Source organism: Budorcas taxicolor, chromosome 5 (genome assembly GCF_023091745.1).
Source record: "Budorcas taxicolor isolate Tak-1 chromosome 5, Takin1.1, whole genome shotgun sequence".
Lineage (NCBI taxonomy): Eukaryota > Metazoa > Chordata > Mammalia > Artiodactyla > Bovidae > Budorcas > Budorcas taxicolor.
This window is the reverse complement of record NC_068914.1, coordinates 76,874,185-76,901,243: the sequence shown is the minus strand read 5'-3', so window position 1 is coordinate 76,901,243 and position 27,059 is coordinate 76,874,185. Positions and strand designations below refer to the sequence as shown.

At 48.3% G+C, this 27,059-nt stretch overlaps 1 protein-coding gene across 2 annotated transcripts; it reads left to right on the top strand.

The window, feature by feature from the left end:
• The first annotated feature begins 2,724 nt into the window (after positions 1-2,724).
• PFKM (phosphofructokinase, muscle) lies at positions 2,725-27,059 on the top strand. 2 transcript variants are annotated; one of them, XM_052639495.1, is made up of 23 exons: positions 2,725-2,835; positions 5,912-6,004; positions 12,760-12,833; positions 13,628-13,705; positions 15,319-15,508; positions 15,729-15,894; positions 16,605-16,649; positions 17,058-17,166; positions 17,277-17,372; positions 17,606-17,698; positions 18,238-18,363; positions 19,474-19,538; positions 20,017-20,080; positions 20,819-20,968; positions 21,985-22,055; positions 22,382-22,469; positions 22,558-22,710; positions 23,188-23,352; positions 24,290-24,351; positions 24,580-24,691; positions 25,995-26,094; positions 26,174-26,279; positions 26,521-27,059. In XM_052639495.1, exons 2-23 carry the CDS (start codon positions 5,920-5,922, stop codon positions 26,663-26,665), a joined length of 2,343 nt encoding a protein of 780 aa, XP_052495455.1. In that variant the 5' UTR covers positions 2,725-2,835; positions 5,912-5,919; the 3' UTR covers positions 26,666-27,059. The 2 variants fall into 2 exon arrangements, with proteins under 2 accessions (XP_052495455.1, XP_052495456.1); XM_052639496.1 differs by having other exon boundaries at positions 2,760-2,887.

Below are 27,059 nucleotides of genomic sequence, written 5' to 3'. Positions count from 1 at the left end.
GAACACAAATTACTAATGCCCAAAATGAAAGAGGGGACATTGCTACAAATTCCGTGAAAATTATGATAAAGGATGATAAAGGAATACTACGAACAACTCTGTGCCCACAAATTTGGTCACCTAGGTCAAAGGGACCAATCCCTTGAAAGATACAATCTGCCAACATTCACACGAGGAGAAATAGATGATTTGAATAGGTCTGTATTAAATAAATGGAATTAATAATTAATAACCTTCCAGAAAAGAAAGGGTCTTTTCATGCACTTATCGGTTATTTGCATATTTTCTTTAGCTATATGTCTTTTCAAATGCTTGCCCATTTTTCTTTGTTACTATCACAACTTTATTTAATATTTCATTGAACAGAATATATTTTTTGAAATTAATAGACTTTGTTAGAGAAGTTTTAGACTTACAGAAAATTGAGCAGATTGCAGTTTCCATATATCCTGGCTTTTTTCTGCTCAGTTTCCACTATTATTAACATCCTGCATTGGTGTGGTACATTTGTTACAATAGATGAACCAGTATTGATAAATTATTATTGACTAAAGTCCATACTTGACATTAGGTTTTACACTTTGTGTTTTATGATTCTGTAGCTTTTGACAAATGCATAATGTCATGTATCCTCCATTATAGCTTCATACAGAATAGCTTCACTGCCATAAAAATCCCTTGTGTTCTGCCTGTCAATTGCTCCATCGCTACTCTGAACCCTTGGCAACCACTGATCTTTTCGCTGTCTTTATAGTTTCACCTTTTCCAGAACGCCATATAGTTGGAATCGCACAGTATGTAGTCTTTTCAGACTAGTTTCTTTCACTAAGCAGTATGTTTTAAGATTCCTCCATGTTCTTTTTCTTGGCTTTGTAGGTCATTTTGTTTTATTGCAATACCCAATGGATGTACCACAGTTTGTTTATCCATTCACCTTTGGAGGGACATTTTGGTTGCTTCCAGTTCCTGGCAATTTTGAACAAAGTTGCTATTAAACATTTATATGCGGAGTTTTGTATAGGTATCGTTTTCAACTCACTTAGATAAATATCTCAGAATATGATTGCTGGATCATATGGTAATGCTATATTTAGCTTTGTAAGAAACTGCCAAAGAATCTTTAAAAGTGACTATACCATTTTACATTTGTATCAACAAAGAGTTCTTGTTGCTTCACATTCTTGTCAGTATCTGGTACTGTCAAGTTTTCATTCTAATAGATGGTAGTGGTCTCTCTGTTTTAATTTGCAGTGCCTAATGACATGATTTTGAGCATCATTTCATATGCTTATTTGCCACCCGTCATCTTTGTCACGTGAGGTATCTGTTAAGATCTTTTGCCCATTTTTAAATTGGTTTATTATCTTTTTATGGTTGGGTTGCAAGAGTTACATATTCTCAATACCTGGTCCTTTATCAGATATATGATTTGCAAATATTTTCTCCCATTCTGTGGGTTGTCTTTTCACTTCTTTGATGGCAGCATTTGCAAAAAGTTGATTTTGTGTAGTCATATGTTTTATCTTCTAGTCACGTGCATTGTTATTGTTTGCAGTATGTGTAGGTGCAGAAACAAAAGTAAGCAAGAGGAGGGGCAGTAAAAACAGCAAGAAGGTGAGAGATGGCTGTGGAGAGGGGTTGAAACAAGGCATGGGTGGAGCAGTGGAAAGAGTAAAGAGGAGCTGGGTAAAAGGATGCACCTCTTGCTCAAGTAGTACTTGATCCATGTCCCCAGGATGGATTCTTCTTGCTTTGTAGCCCAACAGATATGATTGCCTCTCTCTCAGAATTCTGCATCCCCTTCTACTGCAGGCTTGAGAATGAGGCTGTCAAGGCAGGGTTCTTGCCTCTTATTTTAGCGACTAAACAACGAAAACAACTCTCATTTCTCGCTAGCTTCCCTGTATTTTCTCTGAGAAAGGTATGTAAATGCAAAAGGGGTTTTTGACATCCCTCATGAGTTTGAGGAAACTCCGGGAGATAGTGAAGAATGCGCGCTGCAGTCCATGGCGTCGCAAAGAGTCAAACCCGACTGAACGACTGCCTGAACAACTACATAGAAAATGTCAGTACCAGTGATCAATGTTCCTCAAGGGCAGGGATTCTGTTTCACTTATCTTTTCATCTCTCAGAACCTAATACAAAACCTGGCAAACAGACTTCCAATAAATGTTTGTTTAAAGTGACAGAAGGCTTCCCTGGCGGCTCAGACGGTAATGAATCTGACTGCAATGCAGGAGACGCGGGTTCAGTCCCTGGGTCGGGAAGATCCCCTGGAGGAAATGGCAACCCACTCCAGTATTCGTGCCTGGAGAAGTTCATGGACAGAGGCTACAGTCCATGGGGTCGCAAAGAGTCGGACACGACTGGGCGACTAGCACTTAACAGAGTGACAGAGGTGGGAGACAGTCGACAGGGCCCGAGAGGGAGGCTTATTTTTAGTTGCGGGGGATGTTTGAATGCAGAAAAGCCCCGGCTAGGAAAACTGTCTCTGAGGACAACAAGGGGAGCAACGAAATAAAACCTGGTTCCTACTGTGTACCGGAGCTGATGCCTCCCGAGCTGGATGCGGGAACCTTCTGAGGACCGGAGAAACTAAGACCCTGTAGCGTTTGTGCTGTGTTCTTAGGGGGAGGGGGAAGGGGAGGAGAAAGGCGAGCAGAAGCGGGAGGAGCCTTGCGGCCGGCATCAGCTTAGTGGAGGTTGAAAAGCCTCTCCTCTTTCCCCTCCCCGGCGCCTCCACCTGGCTCCTCCCAGTGTTCGCCAAGCTCCCCTCCCCCTTTCCCCAAGGACAATCTGCAAAGAAGCCGGGCGGAGGAGAGCTAAGACTCTAAGGCAAGAGGGGCCCTTGGGTAAAGAGCGAGGAGGATAGCCGAGAGTGAGCGAGGTGGGAATGAACGTGCTGGGAGTTGGCGGTGGGAGAACAGAAGGGAGCAGACAGGGAAAGAAGAGGTGGTGCGGCATCAGAAGGAGGAGCTGAGGGGGGATGGGTGACGAATCCTAGCCCCTCGACTCGTCCCTCTCGTGCACACCCTGTCTCTTTGCCTGGGAATCAGGGATGGGTGGGTGGTGCTCCGACCTAGTGGCTGTCAGCAGCCTGACTCCTACCCTGGCACTCATCCAATTCAAGTCAGTGCACCTAGGATGCTGCCTCGCCTGTTTTTCTACCTCCCTCGGGCTTCTCTGCGCACCTGTGATTTTATATATAGGTTTTAACATGTCTATTTCTATATGTGTGTCACTGTTGATCCATTTATTTATGACTCTGCTTGTATATCTGTGTCTTGTGCCTCTATAACAATTTTAGAGCTGCAGCAGAAGAATTTGAGCTGGTTTTTTTTTGCAGGTCAGCACTCCCAACCTCCCCCCCGTTTATGATGCATTCTCTCCGTCACTGAAGCCTCTGTGGGTGGAAGATCCCTGTATGGATTTCTATCAGGGATGAGCTCCCAGAGTGAATAAGCAGAGGAAAACTCAGGGAAAAAGGGATTGGCACAGTACTCAAACGTTTTGTTCTTTTCTTTCCAAAATTTTGCCTTCCTATTTGCAGCAACCACTTAGGCTTTCTTTTCTTGAGAACTGCAGAAATTTGCACATGAACACTCATTAAATAGGAGAGTGTCTCTGTTCTTGTTTGTATCCCTCTCTCTGTTTGTTGCTATCTGCTTTTTTAAGTCCTGTTTGTATCTGTATGTGTAGAAGTATCCAAGCATATTTAAATTTTTCCTATATTTGTGTGCCTCTCCTGTTGTCAGTTCACTGATGCTTTACTGAACGTCTGTTGTTATGTGCATAGGCTTCGGTAGGCTGTGGGAAGCTTAAGAAAATGAAAATGATCCGCCAACCCCCCAGGAGTTTTCAGTCTAGTTAGGGAAAATGACGTTAGCAATCTTTAGTATCTGCAGACTTTTTCTTTTGAAGGCCACATAGTAAATGTTGTGGAGTCTCTGTCGCAATAACCTACTCTGCTCTTGTAGCCCAAAAGCAGCCATAGATAATTATCAAAAGAATGTGAGTGGTATGAGCACTGAAATCTGAATTTCATATAATTTTCATATGTCATGAAACTGCTTTTTTGACCACTCAAAATGTAAAAACTTTTCTTGGTTTGCTGCCTTACAAAGACATTGGAAGGGTTCAACTTGGCTCCTGGGCTGTAGTTTGCTGACTCCTTATTTAGCCCAACCTTTTCAACCCATAAGAAGCAACTAAAATATCACATAAAGCAATAATTCAGTGCTAAGTGAGTGATCTGGTTTCAGAAACACTATGTGATTTGAGGAGGTTCAGAAAGCAGTACTCCTTGACCTATGGTAATCAGTGAAGGCTTAATAGGTTTACCAGGGATGTGACTAGTACAGGCCTTAAATAATGGAGTAGGATATTGATCTGTGGACAGAGCCAGGATAGCCTTCCACACAAGTGATGCAATGTGCACAGGCACAGAAGTGGGGAGGAACAAAGTGAAGGTTAGATGTTAATGGAGTAGAAAATTTGCAGGAGCCCAGTTTGGAGCTCCAGGCAAGAGTTAGGTCATGGAAGCTTTGAATGCAACCCAAGAAGTTTGGGTTTATCTGTCAGTACTGCTTATATGCAGCATATCTCTGAACCTGTGTTTGTTAACAACACTATGTATGTTTGTGTATGTTTTCTTCATGAGTGTCTCATTGCATGTATTTTCTTGGCATGTGTATGGATTTATACGTGGATGTGACCTGTGTCTTTATCAGCAGCTACCCTGATTGCCCCAGGGTTCACATCTGAAACATGAGCTGCACTGAAAGGTCATCAGCTCCTGATTGTGTGAATGACTCCTCTCTCCACTGAGGCCTCAGAGGCCTATGACCTTCCTTTGGAGGTTTATTTGGTATCTGAAATAGAGTGGAAAAGGGAAGCGCAAGCAGAGGGAGACCAGCTATTGAAGAAAACAATTCAGATGGAAAGAGGCCATGAGGACAGAAAAGAAGGATAACGGAAGATAATAACAAGGAGAATAATAGGGTTTGGTAACTGTTGTGATTCTTGAGAGTAAAGAGGAGATACATTTTAAAAATAACAGCGGTTAGCCTGGATAACTGGGAGAGGGATGATTCAGTTGGCATTTTTATGGATGTAAAAGTATGTCTTGTATTTTCCTTTGAGAGAGAGAAGTCCTAAAGACAAAAGTATGAAGGTGTTCACATGTTATGTGTACATATTCATGTCTATGTGGCAGTGATTTTGTGTTATTCTTCCCATTTGGTAGTGTTTAGTGTGAGGGGCAAGGCCTGAAGATAAAGGATCAAGAGATGCATAGGAGGCAGAGACCCTGAGAGGGATGGGAAAAGCCAAAGAAAGTCCCTCACCATTCCTAAGCCTGAACCATTATTTACCCAAGCTCCAATGTACCTGTATAACCTGGAACTCCTGTTCCAACTTAGCCCATTTCCATAACACCCAACTCAAATCTTAACCAAAACTCAGCGTACTCTTGTTTTCTGCTTCTGCTTTGTTGGTTCGCAGTGCCCTAAGCCTCATTTGATTCCTGTCCTCTGCAATAGCCCTTCCCTTCATTAAAAGGGAGGACTCTGTGAGGCTACCTTAACTTGTTTCCTTTCTCATTTCTGTTTGGTCACCCACCCTTCTCCTTGACCTTAGCTTCTTCTCCAAATAGGCTCCAGTTGGGGTGGGAGGGATTAGCCAGGACTTTTGCGGTCTTAGGCTTGATTTCTGTGACATTTCAGCCTGTCATTCTGTGAGGGTGTGGTTCTTTTCTGAAAGAAGTCCAAAGATCCCGGGCTGCAAACCTCAGACTCAGTATAGTGGGACAGCCTGACTGAGGTGGCTCTAGCCAGTCTAACAGAGCCATCTTCCAAGCTCGTAGGAGTCTTGATCCCGTCGTATCCTAACTGGCCATTCTTTTGAATTCTAGAGTGGATCATGACCCATGAAGAGCACCATGAAGCCAAAACCCTGGGAATCGGCAAAGCCATCGCCGTGTTAACCTCTGGTGGTGATGCCCAAGGTAAGGAAGAGGCCCCAGCGTGGGGAGAGGGCCTGGCTGGGAGGCCCTCCAAAACCCACAAAAACCACAGTTGGGAGGCCCCCTTAAATTTCCTGACTCCCTTAGCCTTAGCCTGTAGAACAGAACTATCCTCCTTAAAATCCTCCTGCTGTACATTTACACAGGGACCTGGGGCTTCCCCCAATATCTCTGTTAGGTCTAAGTCCACAAGTGCTTTTGGATTTCACTTGCTCTACTTTAAAAAAAAAAAACACAACTTTTTATTTTATATTGGGTTACAGCCAATTCACAATGTTGTGATAGTTTTGGGCGGGGAACAGAGGGACCCAGCCATACATATACATGTATCCATTCTCCCCGAAACTTACTTAGGTCTTCATAAAGCTTCTTTCCAAGTTTCTCTGAAGATCTGGGACAATTTGGGTCCTTTGGTACTCAGAAAACTGGTGTTTTCTCGAGCAGGATTGGAAAGGAAACTAAAAAGAGATAAAATTGTTGAGAAGGCAGTAGGTTGGTTCACTCCAAGTACATTGGAGATGCTGGGAAAAGGAGGGGGTTTGGAACTGGTATTTGATGGGCTCTAGCAAGTCTTCAGGAGCCGACTCTGGTGTCAGGGCTCCTGCGTGGACCAGGGTCAGGCGCCTCACTCTTGCAACACGTTTCCTTCTACTGGGCGCACGTCTGCCGTCATTCTGCCGTTCTCTCTGTTTTCTCTGACCTCTCCTGCTCTTCCATTCCTTTGACCCTTAAACAAATAGGAACGGCAGCAGTTAATCAGTACAAACCAAAGGGAGTGGAGGGTGGGTGGGGGGCAGCAGGCCAAAGAAAGCAAAACCCTCTGGCTTGAGTCTAGGAGACCTGAGAGTCAGAACTGTCAGGTATATGGAAAGATGAAGAGAGAACGAAGGGGATCTCAGCTGGCCTCCCCTTCCCTCTGTACCGTTCTTCCCTCAGGTTTTTAAACACCCACTTTGTATAGAGCCCTGTCTTGTGTGTTGTGGAGAAGCTGATTTCCTTTGGGAACTGTAATTTAATGAGGAAAGATGTCATATGTTATTAAAATTCTTAATAAATAACATAATAACATAAATAACAATAATCAAGTGTGTCTTAACCCACTTATCTCACTTAGCCCACTCTATCCTTATTCTTAGGATAGAATCCACTTATGTATTGAAACGGTAGGCCTTGGTTGGACTAACCAGGGAAGGCTTCGTGGAAAAGATAGATTTCGAGAAACTGAACTCTTCATTCAAGTAAAGTGCGTAAATCAGTGCATGATGCAGTAAATGCAACACCAATTCAATGAAAAGTGAACTGTTGGGCATCTGCTGTGTGCCAGACAGGATGGGAGACGCTACGCCTTCATCAGTGGAAGATTCACCCATCGTCTTTGTTCTTATGACTCTTCTAACTAGTACATTAGTAAAGATAGACTTTAAGTATATTTTAAACTAATGTTTAATTATAATTGTGATATCTGTTATGAACAGGAAAACAGAGGAAGGAGGCAAGAGGCCTGAGTTTAGGAATAGTAGCCAGATTAGGAACACAGACCTGGTTTCTGTTGCTTCTCTCTCCTCTCCTGGAAAGAATCTCATATCAGTACTGAGTTCCTCAGCATAAACTCTTGAGTGTTGGTCCTAAAACCTTGGTAGGATGGCCTGTGGAATTGGATTGTCAAATTAGGGGAAGCCAGAGCCTGCTAAAAATCCAAATGAAGTCCACAGAGTTATGAATTTATGAAGAAGCAGAGCTTTCTGGAGAGGGAAGGAAGTTTAAAAAAAAGAAGTCTAGGATTTAACATGGGTCCAAGAGCAGCAGAGCCCTTACAGCTTCTGATCCCGAGCAGAGAGACCCTTCTAGAGACAGGCACAGTGTACCCAGGGACACATCCCACTGCAAAGCCATATAACATCACAGGTGCGTGTCAGTAGGGACTGAGAGTGGTAGGATAGAATTCTTGGGAGGAAGGAAGCAAAACAGCAAACTCAAAGTAGATTTGAGAGCTCCCAACTGAAAGGTCCCAAGTGAAACATTTTGAACAAGTGTTTAATTATAATTGCTCAAACATTTAATTATAACAGCTCAAATGCAGAAGTGGCCTGCATGGAGATAGGTTTATGGGCCCTTGTTCTCCCAGGGAGAGGCACAGGAAGGTTTTTCCCTAGAGGCTGTAGGCCACATGGCAAAGGGAGGTCAGCTCTATAGGATCTAGAGGAGCCTCAGCTCTGTTGTTCCCTGACCTTAGCAAGGTCGCTGCTGCTGGGTTGCTTCAGTTGCATCTGACTCTTTGTGACTCTGTGGACTGTAGCCCGCCAGGCTTCTCTGTCCATGGGATTGTCCAGGCAAGAATACTGGAGTGGGTTGCCTTTCCCTTCCCTAGGGGATCTTCCCAATCCAGGGATCAAGCCCACGTCTCTTAGATCTCCTGCATTGGCAGCCAGGTTCTTTACCACTAGCACCACCTATTAGCAAGGCTAATAGCGTCTTAAAATAGAAGAGTGGCCAAGAATCAGACATCCTGAACTCAGAAACTGGGCTGATTAGATGCCAGATCCTAACCCCCTCTCCAGCCCAGAAGTGGTCCCAATCCTCCTGAAACCACAGTACATTTGGCCTAATGAAATGGGCATTTTCTGCTGGAAAGGACCTCAGTCACCTGCTCTATCCATCTGTCCTCAGACAGGCCGTCTATTCCAAAAGCATATTTATCCTATTTTTAAAGGTTCATTGGAATAGGATTCTATTCCCTCTCCATAGCTGTTTAGGATTTACAACAGCCATCAGAAAGTATAATTATATCTAACAAACATTTGCTCTTCATGTCCTTTTTTTTTCTTATTCAAAGTTCAATTAAGGTAGAAAGAAAAATTTTAGCAAAAAGATAGTGACCAAGTCATTTATTTGTTTTTCTCCTATCTCATGTCATAGACCTATCCTCTGTAGTCCTCCCTACAGCCTCTTCCCAACAGGCCGTAATTGGAGACTCCAAAGTACGTGCTTCTGATGCTCTCCAGAGTCCCTCGTGGCTGTGCCCAGAGTACCCCTGGGTGGTGCCTGTAATCTTATCCTTCGTCTTGCTTCTAATAAGGCAGACAGCTGGTCATGGAGGGTTATTTAGGGCAACATGGAACAGCCAAGGACTGGCCTGGGACCAGAACAGGCCGGTGACGTTAAGTAGGAGAGCCCAAAGCATTACTGGGACTTTCTAGTATAATCTATACAGCCCAGTCTGTGACTTCTAGGGAACTAAGGGTACAGAGGCACCTAGGGGTCGTAAAACTTGATTTCTAGGAAACACTCATATATCCATTTCTGAGGCAGGGAGGATGACCTCTGAAAGTTGGTATGGTAAAAAGGCAGAGGGAGGGGAATAGAGAGTCTTCTTTTCTTGTGGGATTTTTCTTCTGCCCAAGAGACTTGGATGTTTCTTGTCCACCATCTATTGTTTGTTTTACACTTAAAACCTTTGAAGTGATTTGTTTTCCTTTAATTTTTTTCTCCCCTACCCTTCCTCAGCTCAGGAGCAGGAAAGAGCTTTCCAAGCTATACATTTCAGAAAAATATTTTTTCCTTCTTTCGTAAGATAACAGATTTATACTCCAGGACTCCAGGTATCCAAAAGAGAATCCCATAGGCCTTGGGAAAGTCTAGAAAATAAACAGTAGTTTCATATTCATCCTGATTTTTAAAAATTGAATTTATTCATTTTTCCTAAAGCTTCTGAGAAGGCCTCTCCCTTCACAGATTTTTTCACTTTTGATTCCTTCAATTCCATCAGTTAGATGTCTAGACTTTGCCTTGGTGATGTAATAAGTATATTTTGACATCAGTGCTATCCAGTGACCTTTTGTTGGCAAGCCCAACCTTCCAGTTCTCATCTCAGATCAATTATCAGACGCCTATGGCAAAGTTCCCACTTCTTGAAACTGTCCCCTTTGGCTTCTGAGATGTTGCTGAGTCCTGGTTCTCCTCCTGTCTTTCTTTCTGCTCCTTATTCATTCAACATTGGTGTCCCTCAGGGTTCCACTCTTTGCCCCTTTCCCTTCTAATTTTACCTATTTTCTCAAGACGGTCTTCCGGGTCCACATGGATGACCCACACGAACTTCAAACTCAGTAGATCCAGATATGACTATATCATCCCCAGCCCGATCTTTCTAAACCCAAACCCACGTCCGCTCAGCTAACTGCACAGTTTTCCCTGGGGCCCAAGGCAGTCATGGGGCATGTCTTCCTTCCTCTCCAACACCTTGAAATCTAATCACATACTGATTAGATGGAAGTCCCATTGCTTCTGTTTCCCAGGTCTCCTGTCCAGTCTCTGTTTCGTCCCAAGTGCCCAGTCGAGGCCCCGATTGTTTTTGTCACCGTGGCCAGGTAGCCATCTAATGCGAGTGTCCCCTCTTTCCAGTCTGTCTTCCGCATTGCTGCTAGAGTGATCTTTCTGATCCATAGAGCTCATTATGTCCCTCCGCTCTTCAAAGATTCTCCAGTGACTATAACTTTTATGTTTTTTAAGATACAGACCTCTTTAAGAATCAATGAATGCTATGGACCTTCTCCCAGAAGAAATGCCCTTGCCCACAAAGCTTTTCATACAGTTTCTTGGGGTTCATGGATTCCCTGAAACCTTCACCCGCGGATCCCCAGTCAAACCCTGGCTTCCAGAATAAAAACTAGCCTTCCCTCAATGGGCACACAGGTCCCTGCCCCGCTGCACAGCTCCATCTCTATATAGTTTTCCAGTTTATTCTTTATAACACAGAGTTAGTAAGGCTACTGCTTGACCCTCAACTTTATTTGTGCTATTCATCCTGCGTATAACATTGTCCCCAGATTCGTCCATCTGACCAAAAGATTTGAAAGGAAATTATCCTTTAGGTCTCAGGACAAATTCAGTCTTTTCTGTGACACCTTCCCTGACTTCCTCCTGGCATCATAGATGCTTCTTCTCCTTGTCCCCATTGCACTTTGTACAAATCCCCTCCATATGGATCCAAATTAGAACCACACTATAATTCCTCCCATCTTTTTTTTTTTTAATTTTTAATTTTTTGGCCTTGCTAAGCAGCATGTGAAATCTTAGTTTCGCAGCTAGGATTCATGCCCCTTTGCAGTGAAAGTACAGAATCTTAACCCCTGGACCACCAGGAAAGTCCCTCTTCCCTTGTCTTTAGGACCATTCCCAAGTCCTTTATCTTTGTATCCCTAGACATTCTGTCATCCCCTGATGCATCTTTCCCAGTGCCTGCATAGAGTTAGGAACATGAGAGGTATTTAATAAATATTTGTTAAGTAAGTGAATAGTAAGGCATTCAGTTTGATTTGGAGCTTAAAGCCATGTAAAACTAACAGGTTTGTCGACCTGCAAACAAACAAACCTGAAAAATAGATATTCTGGCCTTTTTGATGCTATTCAGTTCCAGATAGCTTTGGATTATGCAATAGTTCATGATGGATTTTAGCCTGCTGCTGCAGATTTTTCCACTTACTGGCTTCTCGAGTGCTTACTGGTATTTCTCCAGGCAGGTTAAGGACCATATGAATAGATTTTAGGTTGAAACAAAAACGTGTAATGTGTACAGGGCTACCTGAGGGAGGGTGATTAAAGTGGTTCACAAGAAGCTGATCTGTCATGGCATCACTCTAAGCCCTTCCTCACATTATAAGGTACGACAGGGTTACCAAGATTAAGACCCAGGAATGTCTCACCAGTGAGGCTGCTGAGCACTAGCAGTGGCATTGTTTCTACTGTGGTTGTCTGCACAACCCTGTGTTGTATGTGGTGCCAGGTCAGCTCCGCCCTGTACTCTTGGAAGACAGGGTTCTTGTCATTGAGCAGGATGAAGGATGGTGCTCACAGACGAGGATGTGGGAAAGGCTCTCCCCTCTGTTCAGGCCTAGTTGTTTCTCCCAGTGGAGACAGTAATTCTCAGCACGATGTTTCGGTTTGTCATACACATGCTACACACAGGGTCACAGGAGAGGATCAGCACCGGAGAAGGAGAGCATGGAGTCTCCACTGCTTATGCCTGCACGCTTGGTCACAGCCTCTTCTGGTAGTTTGGGAGCCAGAGGATCTCATTGCGTGGCGCCCATGGGAAAGCACACCAACGCAACAACACTAGAAAGCTGTGTATGTGGGGGGACTGGGAGGATCCACCAGCCAGTAATGGACATGCTCATGGTCACTGAGCCCAGAGAGTCATGTCTTTGTCCTGAGAAGCCTATACAAGCCGGATGCCAGATTCACTGCTGAAGACAAGGAAAAGCCTCGTGTAGCCATTGGGATTAGCATGGAGGTCAGCAGTGTTGGTTTAGACATTTCGGATTTGGATTCAAAACTGACCTCATCCTCGCTCTGTAACCTCAACCTATTTGAGCTTCAGTTTCCAAGTCTAAAATGGAGGCAACTCCCGGGTTGTGGGAAGGATTAAATGAGTTGATGATTGACAAGCATCTAGCAGCATCTAACCCCACAAAAAGCATGCGAGATGCTTATTCCCTAGGTTGCCCTGGCATGGAAACATTTTAGAAAGATGGAATTTTGGGAGGTTGGGGAGGCAAATGGAGGTAAGTTGTGTAATGTTAACATTGAATGAAGTAATTCAGGGTTAATGGGGAGCACAGAAGACTTGGATGAGGGGATTCTAGATTCAGAGAAAAGCCTTAGAAAAGGACTGACTCAGGTCTTAGAGCCCAGGGCTACTTTCCTTAGGAGTAACCTCTCTCTGTCTTCCCTCCTTGCAGGTATGAATGCTGCTGTCAGGGCTGTGGTTCGTGTTGGCATCTATACTGGTGCCCGTGTCTTCTTTGTCCATGAGGTTGGTTCTCTGCTCTGATCCCCATCACTCTTTGTTTTCTACTCCCTCTCCGCACCCTCTCTCCTTATCGCCTGGTTATGTGTCTAATTGCTCTTGATTCTGTGTCCCTAAGAATCACTCCTTCCCGCTCTGGGCTCTAGTAATGATGGTGGGGCCCAGAGATCTGCAGACCAGGTCCTCGTGTTGCCTGTTCAATTTAAAGTAAGAAGTAATTCTGCCTTCCCTTCACCTACCCCCAGACAGAGAGGGAAGCTGAAACAACTTAGTATTTCATATCCAGAGTCCGAGCCTCAGGAGGACGAGTCCTACTCTGTTTCTGCAGTTGTCTTACTTTCCAGGGTTCTAACTCCTTGCTTCCCTCCTCTTCTTTTCCGCTCATCCTCTGTCCACTCTTCTTTCCTTAAGGTCTGTCTCCCTTTCTTCTCTGAAGTGTTACCATCTCTTTTCAAGTCATGTTTCTCTCCTTTTCTTCTTCTAACATCCGCTTCTTTTTTTCCTCTTTTGCTGGTTATCAAAACCATCTGTCATCTAGTTCCCCTGGGAGGAAATGGGATGAGCCATAAATTAGAGAAATCGAGATTAAATGTTAGGAAGGGGGCATCCTGATGTTTCAAGAATGAGAGGAACTAGAAGAGGGTATTGGAACAACTGATGTCTCCTTCCTTGGACTGTGTTTTTCTCAGGAATGGGAGGTGACTTGATTCTCAGAGAACCTCTTCCCAGGGACCCTGTCTTAATCCTGGGGGTTTGGGGGAAGCCTAGCAGAGGCTGAGTGGATGTAATGTACCCCACAGGGTTATCAAGGCCTGGTAGATGGTGGAGATAACATCCGGGAAGCCACATGGGAGAGCGTCTCGATGATGCTTCAGCTGGTATGTTCCAGAGGGCTCCGTCCCCTGTTTGTGCTGTCTGTGTCTCACTCCATTTGGGTGGGGCTCATGGTTTCCCGAATTCCCTGCCATGTGGCTTAGTAGGAAGGGGTTCTATGACCACAGAGGGGCTACATTTACCCTTTACTCTTTGCATTTGAAAACATCACCCTGGTTTCCTGGGGCAGGATGTAGGGTTGGGATGTGATCATAGGACGCTTTGTTCTTTATAGAAAGGTCATAGGTGAGACTTGAGGAGCTGGCATGTAATGGGGTGCTCTGGGGTCACGGGGAAGGTCAGGCCCTGAAAATAACCTCATCAGGGGACTGGAGCCAGAGCCAGAAGTAGAGCTGAAGTTTGCCAGTCCTCATGTTATGACGATGAGGTGACCCGAAACCGGACCTTTTAAGGAAGGAAGGAACTGGGATAGCCTTTTAGAGTTTAAAAAACCCTGAGATGATCTTGATTGTATCCGCAGCCCCGTTTGCTACTTTCTCTAAGTCATTCTATACCCGTTTTCTGATTTACTGAAAAATCTACACATTACATTTGTATTCTCATTCTTTACCTCAATCCCCTAAAAAAAAATCCATGAGGAGAAACTTAATGAACAGCACTTAGTGAAGATTTTAAACAGGCAATGGCACCTCCATAAAGCAGTCTGAGAATGAGCCAAAATTCTTCATCAGTACCCAGAAGGCATGGATGCCCAGAGTTCACATGATTTGTGAAAACCCTGGGCGTGCTCTCCTGTCTTGCGGTGTCTACAAGCTCCTGGGAGTTTAGGGCTTTCCCTGCTCAGAGCTGTTTTTCCTGTGAACGCCTGGGTCTTGTGGGTCCTCCCACTGGCACACAGGTCTCCAGGCGCAAAGGGGAAAGGACTGGCAGTGCTTGGCCCCTGCTGAAGTCACTGCTCTGCTGCTTACATGTCTAAGATGAGAAAGATGGAGGTCATTTTAGAGGCTTACATACAGTGTGTATTCCCTAGGTCTCTTTAGGACAGTCGCCACGACAAAGCCTTCAGTGGCACAGGTCCATCTTAACCATCTTCTAAGAGGTGTAGCAGAATGTGGGAACGTGGGAAAGACCCCGTGATGCCTCAGCCAGCACCATCTCACCTTCCTTTAGAAGGGACCAGTGGGAGAAAAAAAAATCTCAGTGAACTACAAGGAGGTGAAAAACAGGGAAAGTTCCATGTAGGCTCATGCAAATCAAGCTGAAAATCAAGATAAAGTGAATAACCTTGAATGCAGTCAAGGAAGCTAGCTAGGCAAATGAAATAGAAAGAAATGTGTCAAAGGGAATTGAGACTCACATGTCTTCCACTAATGGCTAAGCTTGTACAATTATATGCCCTTAGACAAGAGACTTAAACATCAGTGTTCATAATTCTGGAGTTTGAAACTCATGTGAATTTCATTAACCCTTTTCACGAAGAATAAAGCTTTAAAACGAAACACAGACACACACATACATGAAGGGGCCAGTGACTCTTCAGGATGTCAGGGAACTTCTTGGGAGCCATGTGGCGATGTTGGGATGGGGGAATCCTAGCCTGTTGAGCCCAAATTTGGCCTTGTTACCTGGGGTTCTGACTCCCACCTCTTCCCCAAAGGGAGGCACAGTGATAGGAAGCGCCCGGTGCAAGGACTTTCGGGAACGGGAAGGCCGGCTCCGAGCTGCCCACAACCTGGTGAAGCGTGGGATCACCAACCTGTGTGTCATTGGGGGAGACGGCAGCCTCACTGGGGCCGACACCTTCCGCTCTGAGTGGAGTGACTTGTTGAGTGACCTGCAGAAATCAGGTAAGCTGCTGCTCTGTCAGTGCGGTTTCTGCGCATGTGTGCATCACCCGCCTCCTCTCATGGGAGAAAGTTGTTGCCCAGACATAGAGGCAGTCTTTGCCCTCCTCTTTTTGCCATTGTTGACAATTGCCATGGACTGCAGCCCCTGCCCTCTCCAGCCACCTGCTCCCTGGCACTGGGGACCTCACCCAGGGCCCCCTGCTTTGCTTCCCCTCATCAGGAAAGATCACAGCAGAGGAGGCTACCAAGTCCAGCTACCTGAACATTGTGGGCCTGGTTGGCTCAATTGACAATGACTTCTGTGGCACTGATATGACCATTGGCACCGACTCTGCCCTGCACCGGATCATAGAGATTGTAGATGCCATCACTACTACTGCTCAGAGGTGAGGGCCCAGGAGGAAGCAGTGTGGGAGGATGGAGCTGGACTAGATCAGCTGGCTGAGTACTAGAAAAGGTGAAAGAGCTTGAGCTGTGATACTATTGTGATCAGTTTTCTGGGGACTAGAACACTGTTTTTAAACAAGAATTACCCCTGGAGCACTTAATTTTACTGCTCCATACCATAAGACTCGCCTCTGGCCACTGTCTACCCACACGTGTTGCTCTGCGGGCTTTAATACCTGTGGGATCTCCTAAATGACTAAGACAATTCCAGGGCCCCCCAAGCCTTTCCAGCCATATCAGAGGGATCGTAGAGGCCATCATGCCACAGGTCAGATGGGAGGGACTCAGGGGAGGCAGTGCAGGAGAATGGGGGTACAGAGGGATGGCAGTCTCCCAAGGGCGATCCTGGAGGATTCCAGGTCAGTCGAGTCCTCTCTCCACTTCTTTTCCCTTTGCCTCTTCCCTTCCTGGTCCCTCCTTCCCAGACACAGTGCCTTAGTACTGACACCGTTTCTGCAGTGCTTTCTCAGGCCTGGGAAGGACACCCCGTGGCTAAAAGCAATTCCCCTGGGTCTTCCAGGTCTCTCAGAAGAAGGCCCACAGCATAAACATATACTGAAGATAGGTCCTGGGCCTCGATGTGGGTGGGGGCCCACAGGTCTGGCCGTAGGAACATTTGGACTGTGTAAGCCCTCTGTCTCTCTTGCAGCCACCAGAGGACCTTTGTGTTGGAGGTGATGGGCCGGCACTGTGGGTAAGACTGCCCCCACCATCTTGTTTATTCCGTGTACAAGCAATAGCCCTTTCCTCTTCTCCGGAGACCTGGGGGGCTCCCCGTGGGGGCAGATCAGGAGGTCTACACACTTCTCTCAGTGTGGCCACCTTTCCTCATCCCCACCCACCTCCCTTACACACCCACATATGCACATGCAATGTGAAAGAGCAGACAGTGCTCTGAGACTGGGAGCCACTGAGGCAGGTGAGTGTGAATAGAAGGGCCTCTGAGCAGCTGTCTCGGTGGGGCTTCTGCCATCACCCCAGCGGTGAAATGGGGGCTCCGCAGGCCTTCCACCTCCAGTGGGACCAGGGGGCCTTGTCGGGAACGGGGGAGGCTGGCTGTGATCTGTGGCTCCTGCCGTGACACTACTGGCTCTCATCTCAGATACCTGGCCCTTGTCACTTCCCTCTCCTGTGGGGCCGACTGGGTCTTCATTCCCGAGTGTCCACCAGATGACGACTGGGAGGAACACCTCTGTCGTCGGCTCAGCGAGGTACTGGCACTTGTCTTGCTCTTTAATCCCCTTGCCCTGTTCTGCTGCTGATGGCTTTCCTGTCCATCAGTTTCACGACACTGACCATGTTGCCCTTTGTTCTCAACCAGACAAGGAACCGTGGTTCTCGTCTCAACATCATCATCGTAGCTGAGGGTGCGATTGACAAGCATGGGAAACCAATCACCTCTGAAGACATAAAAAATGTTAGTATGGGTGGAGCCAGAGGGGCCGTGACACCTTACCAGCCCCGAGCCTGTTCCCCAGTAGTTTCCGAGTCTCCCCTTAGTTCTTGTGCACGTCTGTCCCTGAATGTCTGGCCCCCTGGTTTCCTCCCACCCAGGGATCATTACAAGATAAGAGGCTGAGTCATCCTTGGTTTATCTGGGTCCCTGCTTGATTCCTCTTCTTGACTCTGCATCTCTCTCTGTCCCTTCAGCTGGTGGTTAAGCGTCTGGGATATGACACCCGGGTCACTGTCTTGGGGCATGTGCAGCGGGGTGGGACACCGTCAGCCTTTGACAGAATCCTGGTAAGTCACGGGGCCCTGTGGAACCCTCAACTTGCTGTCCTTCCGCAGCACAGGGGCTTCAGCCATTGCTCACACCGCTCCGTCACCAGCCTCTGGACTGCAGTGGGCCTTGACTCATTGCCACATGCTCCAGAGTTCTCTTTTGTTGCAAAAAATGATGGGAAACGCTAGGCTTCACTAGGGTCGAATATCTTACAGCCCGAGTGAAAGATTAAGATCTAACCTTAGACACTGCTTGTGCTCCCATCCTGCTTTCATCAAGAAGGGAATCTTACTCAGCCCCATTAATCCTCTTGATAACTATAGTGGATATGGTTCCCTGGAACCAGGAAGAATCCTTGGGGGCTCTTCTGGCAAAAGGAGGACGCATCATCAAGCTTTAGATGAAATGTGGGTCAGAAGGTAAAGCCCAGTGAGTTCTTGGCTATAGTCCTTAATGTGGAACTCAGCTCGTGATTTGGAATGGGCCTTGGATGACCAGGTCCTCCAGGCCGAGACCAGAGGGGAGGCTTGGACCAGAGCGGCTTTGCTTCCTGCAGGGCAGCAGGATGGGTGTGGAAGCAGTAATGGCGCTTTTGGAGGGGACCCCGGACACCCCAGCCTGTGTGGTGAGCCTCTCTGGTAACCAGGCTGTGCGCCTGCCCCTCATGGAGTGTGTGCAGGTGGTGAGTACTGACCCCAACCCAGCTTCCTGCTAGCCCCCAGCCCCTGTCTGTGTGAGATCTGATTGGGAGAGAGAGCAGCTTCCGGGGCTGCCAAGGCGGGTGCAGGTGGGGAGGCTGTGTGCCACAGGAAGGAACACGAGGGGAAGGCACTCGGGGGGCTCTGTGCAGGAGCTGTCCCCTCTCCAAGCCTCAGTTTCCCCATCTGACAGATGTTCCTAAAGAAGATGCAGACCGCTACATCCTACCTAATGAGACCCAATATCTCCTGATACCCACTCTCAGGAGACATGCAGTCTCTCTCCAAACCTTATTAAAAGCAGGGGAATATTATCAAGGTTTGGCTGGATAGCTTATCCCTCACTCTGATTTCTCTCTTGAACCATCATGAGGTTACTGATAAGTATTCACCTTGAGCGTGAGTGTAAGGATTGGAGAGAAGATGTGTAAGTGGTCTGGAAGATGCTGAGCACTCAGGAAATATGGCTCTAATTATAGAGGAATCGCTCCTTTGATACCACAGAGCAGACGCAGTCGCTGGGAGCTGAGGTGTCAGGTTGCCTCTCAGGCCTGGCTGCCCAGCTCCTGTATGCTTCTCTCTGAGACTCGGCAGTCCTAATGACTTACAGGCCAGACAGGCTCCAGCCTCACCTGGAACCGTATCTCTGAAAGCCCCCCAGCTAGAGAATTGACTCTCAGAGCAGAAAGCAGTGGAAGCATGGGGCAGGGATCAGACTTGCTTCCTAAGTGGTCATCTGCAGATGACCAGTCTTAATTTTCTTATTAGCTTAGAGGCCACCATGAGGCTGGAGCCCTGGGTGTAGAATGGAGGGAGATGCTATGTTACTTGTGTGTGCTCTGCCATCCTGCACATCTTCTAGTAAATAGAGCCCAGATTTACCCCTTTTCTTCTGCTGCTCGTTACTCAGAAAATTAAGGAAAAACACAGACACTTCTGTGAAAGTGTGTCGGGGCGGGGGGGGGGGGGGGGTGGGTACTGAATAGGCAGGGTCCAGTCCCAAGCCCAGAGCCGGGCAGAGTCTCGGTGTGGGATGGGAACCCAGTTGTGTGAGGAACCCTGTCCTGATTCTGAGTGTTGCCCTTCTCCCTCAGACCAAGGACGTGACCAGGGCCATGGATGAGAGGCGATTCGATGAAGCCATGAAGTTGAGGGGCCGGTGAGGAAATGACCAGGAATTCGCTAGCCACAGATATCAGACATCAGAATGAAGCCAAAAATCAATGTAGCACAGACCCAAAATAGGAGCTTCTGTTTTCTTCTCTTCTTATTGTCTGTGCAATAGTTTCTTCCCAAAGAGAACTATTGTGAGATGGCCAGGAGGCTTGGTTCACTCCCAGGATTCTTTCCCTGGCCTTAGCTTTTCACAGTTTGTTATTGCTGTATGTGGACCCAGCTAGATCATGAGGGTCTCTAGGCAAGGGAGGGGGTGGTGCTCAGGGGTGTTTGGTAAGTTTATGGCCTCTTTATACCCACCTGCTCCCCACGCCCCACCAATCCTTGCTCAGGCTCCACTTCTGTCCTTGGAGGCTTGCCCTGTGGAAGTTCATGCTGGGAACAGAACTTCAGACCGGATCCCCTTGGCTGCTTGCCTTGGGGAATGGCCTGAAAACACTGCTCGCTCTCTCCTTTTTTAGGAGCTTCATGAACAACTGGGAGGTATACAAGCTTCTGGCTCACGTCAGACCCCCAAAGTCTAAGGTACTGGCAAGCTGCTGTCTCCCCTTCCCCTTGGCCCTCTTTCTCCCTCATCCTCCCATTATGAAGGGTGCCCCTCAGTCCACTCAGCCTTCAGCCTTGCTAACTTCTTTGCCGGCCTGTGTCTTCAGTGCTGAGACCTGGACACCACTAAGTTAATTTTCTCTCACCCCAGAGACTGTTCTTAGTGTGCCCTGGAATGTCTTGAACCCAAGACCCACATCCGCTTCAGGGCTGACAAGATAGCATGCAAGGAAGGGGAAAGAAGCTCATGTGTTATTTCTCTGGGCAAATCTGGAGTAATCACATCTAAGTGTATTTGAACCATCTCTTCCAGTGGTGTAGTGGTTCTTAATATTTTATCACACTAGCATGATCTGGATTGCTTATTAAACACACATTATCTCCTCCCTCCGAGGGAGATCAGATCAGGAGTGGGGCCAGGAATATGCAGATTTAATAAGCTCCCTGGGTGGATCTGATACAGCAGGTGGTCCAAGGATCCTACTTTGACCAATACTGCTCTGGAGGGTCTCGTGTTCATTGTGTCGTGATGTCTGGGATCAGGAACCACAGCTTTATTGATCTCTGGTGAAGACTTCTATGTCCCTGCTGTGTGTGGGGGTGGGGGGCAGACTGTGCTGGCAGTCCCTGGGGGAGGGCTGTGCCATGAGGACCGTGAGGGGCTCAGGCCCGCTCCCCTCACTGACCTGTCCCCTCCCTCCCCACTTCCTCCTGCAGAGTGGCTTGCACACGGTGGCCGTGATGAACGTGGGCGCGCCGGCCGCGGGCATGAACGCCGCCGTTCGCTCCACTGTGAGAATCGGCCTCATCCAGGGCAACCGAGTGCTGGTGGTGCACGATGGCTTCGAGGGCCTGGCCAAGGGCCAGGTGAGGGCTGCGGGCCGGGAGCGGCTGGCCGGTCTGTTCCCCTATGTTCCCCGTGCCCCCAGCCTTTTTCTTGGGGTTCAAGCAGAAGTAGATACAGGAGTCCCCCCTTTGCTGCAGGGGACACATCCCCAGTGGATACCTGAAATTGTGAGAGCACCAAGCCCTGTGTACGGTAGATCTTTGAACAACTTGGGTGCAGCTGCGTGGGCCCACTTACATGCAGAAGTTTCTTTTTTTAGTTTGGCTGTGCCGCACATCTTCCATGACCTTAGTTCCCCATCCAGGGATTGAATCTGGGCCCATGACAGTGAAGGCGCTAAGTCCTAGCTGGACCCCTAGGCAGCTCCCCAGAACTTGTAAATGGCAAGCACTGTGGTACTGTGTGATCCGGGGTTGGATGAACCCATGGGTTCAGGCGGTGGATATGAGAGCTGACTGTAAAGCTACACGTGCAGTTTTGACTCTGCAGTGTGGACACCCTCGCCCCCACGTGTTCAGGGGTTGGCTCTGTGCTACGTGTTCTCCCTATACTAACAAGCAGGTCGTGTACACAGCGTGGGCCCACTGGACAAAGGGATGAGTCACGTCTCAGGTGGGATGAAGCAGAATGGTGCAAAATTTCATCACGCTGCTCAGAACACACCATTTAAAACTTAGGAATTATTTCTGGAATTTTCCACTCAGTATTTTTGGGCCAAGGTTGACAATGGGTAACTGAGAGCTTGGAAAGTGGGATCACAGATAGAGAGAGAGCTGCTGTATTTAATTTTAGGGCAGTGGGAGGAGGCAGGAGGCACTGAAATGAGCCCTTTGCAAACAACATGTCTGATATAATTCTCTATCCCAGAGTTCAGCACAGGGCCTGGTGTAAGATTTGTGAGTGAGCCGTAAGGGTGGAGGACGTTCAGTGAGGTGGGAGAAGCTGGTGCCTGGCACAGCTCTGCCAAGAGGATTGGCTCAGGGCTCGAGCAGTGGTGTCAGACCATGATGCAGACCTGTGTGACCTCTCCCCACAGATCGAGGAAGTTGGATGGAGCTACGTTGGGGGCTGGACTGGCCAAGGTGGTTCTAAACTTGGGACTAAAAGGTGAGTGGCATTCAGGATTACCTCCACCTAGTCACCCTAAAGGTAGCCCTTGCACGTGGGTGTCCGTTCATTTGGTTGGGGTCCACTGAGACCAGTGCAGTCGTCTGGGTCCTCAGAGGGCAGACGTGTCCATGCAGACATCTGTTAGCAGCTCTGGCGACTCCGAGCCCCAGCGTGTGTCCTTGGATGGGGTGAGAGTGGGGTAGGAAGGGGGCGCAAGTTAAGAAATTATAAACACAGTGCCTTCTAACACTTGCTTTTCTCTCCCTCAATTTTGCTGTCTCTTCCCCCAATTCTATTCCCCTCCCCTCTCCCCAATCAACTAGGACTCTACCAAAGAAGAGCTTTGAACAGATCAGTGCCAACATCACGAAGTTTAATATTCAGGGCCTTGTCATCATCGGGGGCTTTGAGGTGAGCGTCCCTGCCATTTCTTCCCTCCTCCTGCCCCCGTCCCTGCCTTCTCCCCCTCATTCCTGTCCCCGTGGCTTTGTCTTCTCAGGCGTACACGGGAGGCCTGGAGCTGATGGAGGGCAGGAAGCAGTATGATGAGCTCTGCATCCCCTTCGTGGTCATCCCTGCCACGGTCTCCAACAATGTGCCCGGCTCGGACTTCAGCGTGGGGGCTGACACTGCCCTCAACACCATCTGCATGGTGAGGGTCCCCGTGGCTTCCCAGCCCCTGGCTGGGACTCCAGTCCCTGGACCGAGTCTGGGCTAGGAAGTGAGCCACTTGATTTGTACCAGCCAAGTGGCAGTGTGAGAAGAATATTCTTCAAGCTCTGTGTTTGCCCACACTGCACTTAACGTGTTGTGTCCATCCTCGCTGTGAGCCCTCTAGCCTAGAGATGCATCTGTACTCCACACACCAAGTGATTTTTACTTTCTGGGGTCCTACATCCTAGTTCCCCTAGTCCAAGCACAGAAAGGGTAGGAACAGCTTCCTTCTGGGGGAGGAGGTCTGCACTGCATTTGCCTGACGTGCCTGCCATCCTTGTTGGCGAGAACTGGAGGGGGCGCTGGGGCCCTGCTGGCCTAGGGGGACATTGCTCCAGAGTCGGGTGATGGTGGGGCCCAGAGAAGTGACAAGAGTCTCATCCCTGACCCTTTCTCTGGTGTGTTGTCTCTGCAGACGTGTGACCGCATCAAGCAGTCAGCGGCAGGCACCAAGCGCCGTGTGTTTATCATTGAAACGATGGGCGGCTACTGTGGCTACCTGGCCACCATGGCAGGCCTGGCAGCCGGGGCTGATGCTGCGTATATTTTTGAGGAGCCCTTCACCATTCGAGACCTGCAGGTAGACGGCTACCCAGAGCTTGTTAGGAGGCTCTCCCCTGCCCCATTGGCCCCCATGTCCCCGTGGTGACCTAAGCTGTGAGAGCTTAAGGCAAGGACAGAGCTGATGGTCTGTGGAGTCCTAGGAAGAGTGCCGGGCAGGTGTGCTGTGGTGTGACATTCTGTATGTGGTGCCGCTTTTGTTGGAGCATTCATTTGAAGGGTGGCTGCAGCTAAGCCCTTTATGTGCCTTTTTGCATTTTATTTTCACAACAGCCATGCACGGGATTATCTGTAATATGGAGGGATTATCTCCATATTATAGATGAGCAAGGTTCAGTGAGGTTATAAAACTTTTCTAAACTTTGAGTAGGCAGTTTAAGTGATTGAAAAAGTCACGTCCCCCCTACTTCAGATTTTTCTTGCTACCAAACAGACCCCTAACTCCATTTTTGAGGGGATTCCCTTTTGATCCTCATTTCTAAAATCTTCGTTTACTCGAGCCACACACAGGAGGGTGACAGGCTGCGGGACCTCACTACTCCAAGGGCCCAGCCGTCAGTGGAGGGTGATCCTCTCCCTCTTTCACCCCTGACTTGAAGCCTAGACAGGGGTGTTTTCTCCACAGTGAGTCACTGCTGTATATGAACACCACCCATTTAGAGACCGACACCGAGGGCAGGGTTGGCTCTCTGAGGGTGGAAGAACTGAAACCCCTAGAAAGGGAGATCGGGAGCGGGTGGAAAGGGGCTTCAGACAGTTCCCACACTCTCTCCAGCTTTCCCTCTGCCTGCTCTGTCCAGCTCAGCTGGGTCTTCGCTTATCTGTCTGTAGTGACCTTCTTAAAGGGATTAGGTGCGGGCCAGCCCTGAGCTGTCAGCAGCCCTCCCTCCTCGTGTGCCTCTCCCTCCTGTAGAGGCCTGCTCAGCAGGGTTTAGGACTTTCCATTTCATTTTCAGGTGAATGTGGAGCATCTGGTGCAAAAGATGAAAACAACTGTGAAGAGGGGCCTGGTGTTAAGGTACCTCGTCCCTGGCCTGCTCCTGAGTGAGGAGGAGCAGCAGTCAGACTTCGGCCCGGGCCAGACTGCATCCCTGGCTGGCACACCCTGCGGAGTCTGTGGATACAGCGCGGGAGAGCCCGGCCCCTGGGAGGAGATGGGACTGGGAGGGACAAAGCCCACAGAGCTTGGAGGAGGCAGAGGGAGGGAGGGGCTAGCGCCCGGCACAGGCTTCCGTCTCTCCTGCAGGAACGAGAAGTGCAATGAGAACTACACCACTGACTTCATCTTCAACCTGTACTCTGAGGAGGGGAAAGGCATCTTCGACAGCAGGAAGAACGTGCTGGGCCACATGCAGCAGGTGGGGCAGACACACCATGCTATCACCAGATGGCCGCAGAAAACCCCCAGCCCAGCCGGAGTCTCCCAGTGGCCTCCCACCTGCTGGTGGCTGATGGGGGCCGCCACAGCACGGGCCTGCAGGCTCTGCGGTCACAGAAGCACAAGTCTTTACCTGGAAATGGCCTGATCCTGTGCTTCATCCTCTTTATTTAGGGCAGAGTTTCTCCACCTTGGCACTCTTGCCATTTTGAGCTGGAAAACTTTTTGTGGTGGTTCTGTGTGTCGTAGGATGGCTTAGCAACACCCCCAGACTCTACTCACTAGATGAGCCCTCACTGGTAGCATGCCCTCCCCACTTGTGTGACTGAAAAAAGTCTCCAGACATTACCAAATGTCCGCTGGGGGCCCAGGTCATCTCCAGTTGAGAACCACTGCTTCAATGAAGAAAATGAGGCTCAGAGAGGAGAAGTAATTTTCCCAGAGCCGCTAATCAGGCTTGAGTGAGGCCAAGATGAGCTGGCCCAGTGCTTTCCCCACACACCATGCTGCCTTTGTGGGCACCCCGTGAGATGAGTGTGGGCACCTTGCCAGGGTTGGGCTCTGTCTCCACTCACTAGGGTTTCCAGGGGAAAGGAATCCACATCCAAGGCAGGACTCACTCACAGATGCTGCTAGTGGTCTGAGACCTGCCCCATCCCAAACCTTCCCTGCTGATGCCACTTAAGTGTTGACCTTTGACCTTTCTGTACCCACAGATGAATTCACATTATCTCAGTTTGAATGGGCTTATCAGCTCCTGAAGGAATGGGGTACTATTGGATAAAGTATGAAGACCTCTTTTCTGTTTTTCCTTCCTTCCCACTTTCCCACTTTTGCTTTGTTCAGAGAAACTCCATCACGTTTTATATTATTCTAAGGTGCTACCAAGGCACCCAAATTAGGTCACAGGGAACACTTGTTCATCAATGGTGACTGACAAAAGCTGCTAGGCTAGTGAAGGGCAGCGAGCTGACCAAGAGGCCAGGAAGATTAGGAGTAAATGAACAGGGTCATGCAGCCAGGGAGCTAGAAGAGGCAACTGGGAGACCAAGCATCCCCTCATACTAATTACTCCTAGAGCTGATAAACTGCCAGACGTGCCAGCCCAGCTTGCCCTGGTTCCCTGCCCACTTTCAGGATTTCCTTTCATAGTTAAGAGTTCTGGATTCCTGTTTCTGGTTATAAACTTGAGACCCATCCTTTAATTTTTCTCTGTGTATTAGCATGTCTTCACCACTTCATTAGAGTCCTGCCCCTTGTAACTTTTATCACTCTTTTTCCAGGGTGGGAGCCCAACTCCATTCGATAGGAATTTTGCCACCAAGATGGGTGCAAAGGCTATGAACTGGATGTCAGGGAAAATCAAAGAGAGTTACCGTAACGGTAGGTGGGGTAAGAGGGCGAGCCGCTTTCCTAGAGGCTGGTTCCCAGCATAGAAGCTGACTGACTATCCCTGTTGCAGGGCGGATCTTTGCCAATACCCCAGACTCGGGCTGTGTTCTGGGGATGCGTAAGAGGGCCCTGGTCTTCCAACCAGTGACTGAGTTGCAGGAACAGACGGATTTTGAGTGAGTACATCTGCCTCCTGGGGTGGTTCCCTCCCCAGTAGTTGCTGAGATCTGCTCTTCCCAGGCTGTTCGCGTCTTCAGTCCTTCTTTCTTAGGATTAACATATGTAGTCATACCTACTTCAGATCTGATGCTTAGGTCCCAAATTCAGCCTCTGCTGCTCCACTTCTTCCCATAGCCTTGGATAGAAGTTGATCGGGGTGCTGAAGATTAAATCATCATCTACCTCGTTCCTCTGTAGGCACCGCATCCCCAAGGAGCAGTGGTGGCTGAAGCTGAGGCCCATCCTCAAGATCCTCGCCAAGTACGAGATTGACTTGGATACCTCAGAGCACGCCCACCTGGAGCACATCACTCGGAAGCGGTCCGGAGAAGCTAACATCTAGGCCTCTTTGCAAAGAGAGGAATGGATTGTCTGCTCGTGGTCAGCTCACCCCAACAGACCCAAGCCCATGTATCCTCACATGTTTCAGTGCATTTTCCATTAGGTTCCTTTTACTCTGTAACTGCAGCCATGGTCAGCTCTAGCCAGGGAGCTGGGGCGGGGGCTGTAAGTGGAAGCTCCCTGTATGTAGAATTTCTCCTGACTTCTACCCCAGCTTCCTGTCACACAAGGCTGGACTCCTCTAGTACCACTGCTCGATTTCAGTTACTCAGTTAGAGTTGTCCTAAAAATAGGCTTTATTTATTTCTTTGTGATAACAAGGTCATGGTTCCTCTACCACTGTTAGGACAGTGACACACCATAACTACACTAATAAATGCCAACTGGTCACTGTG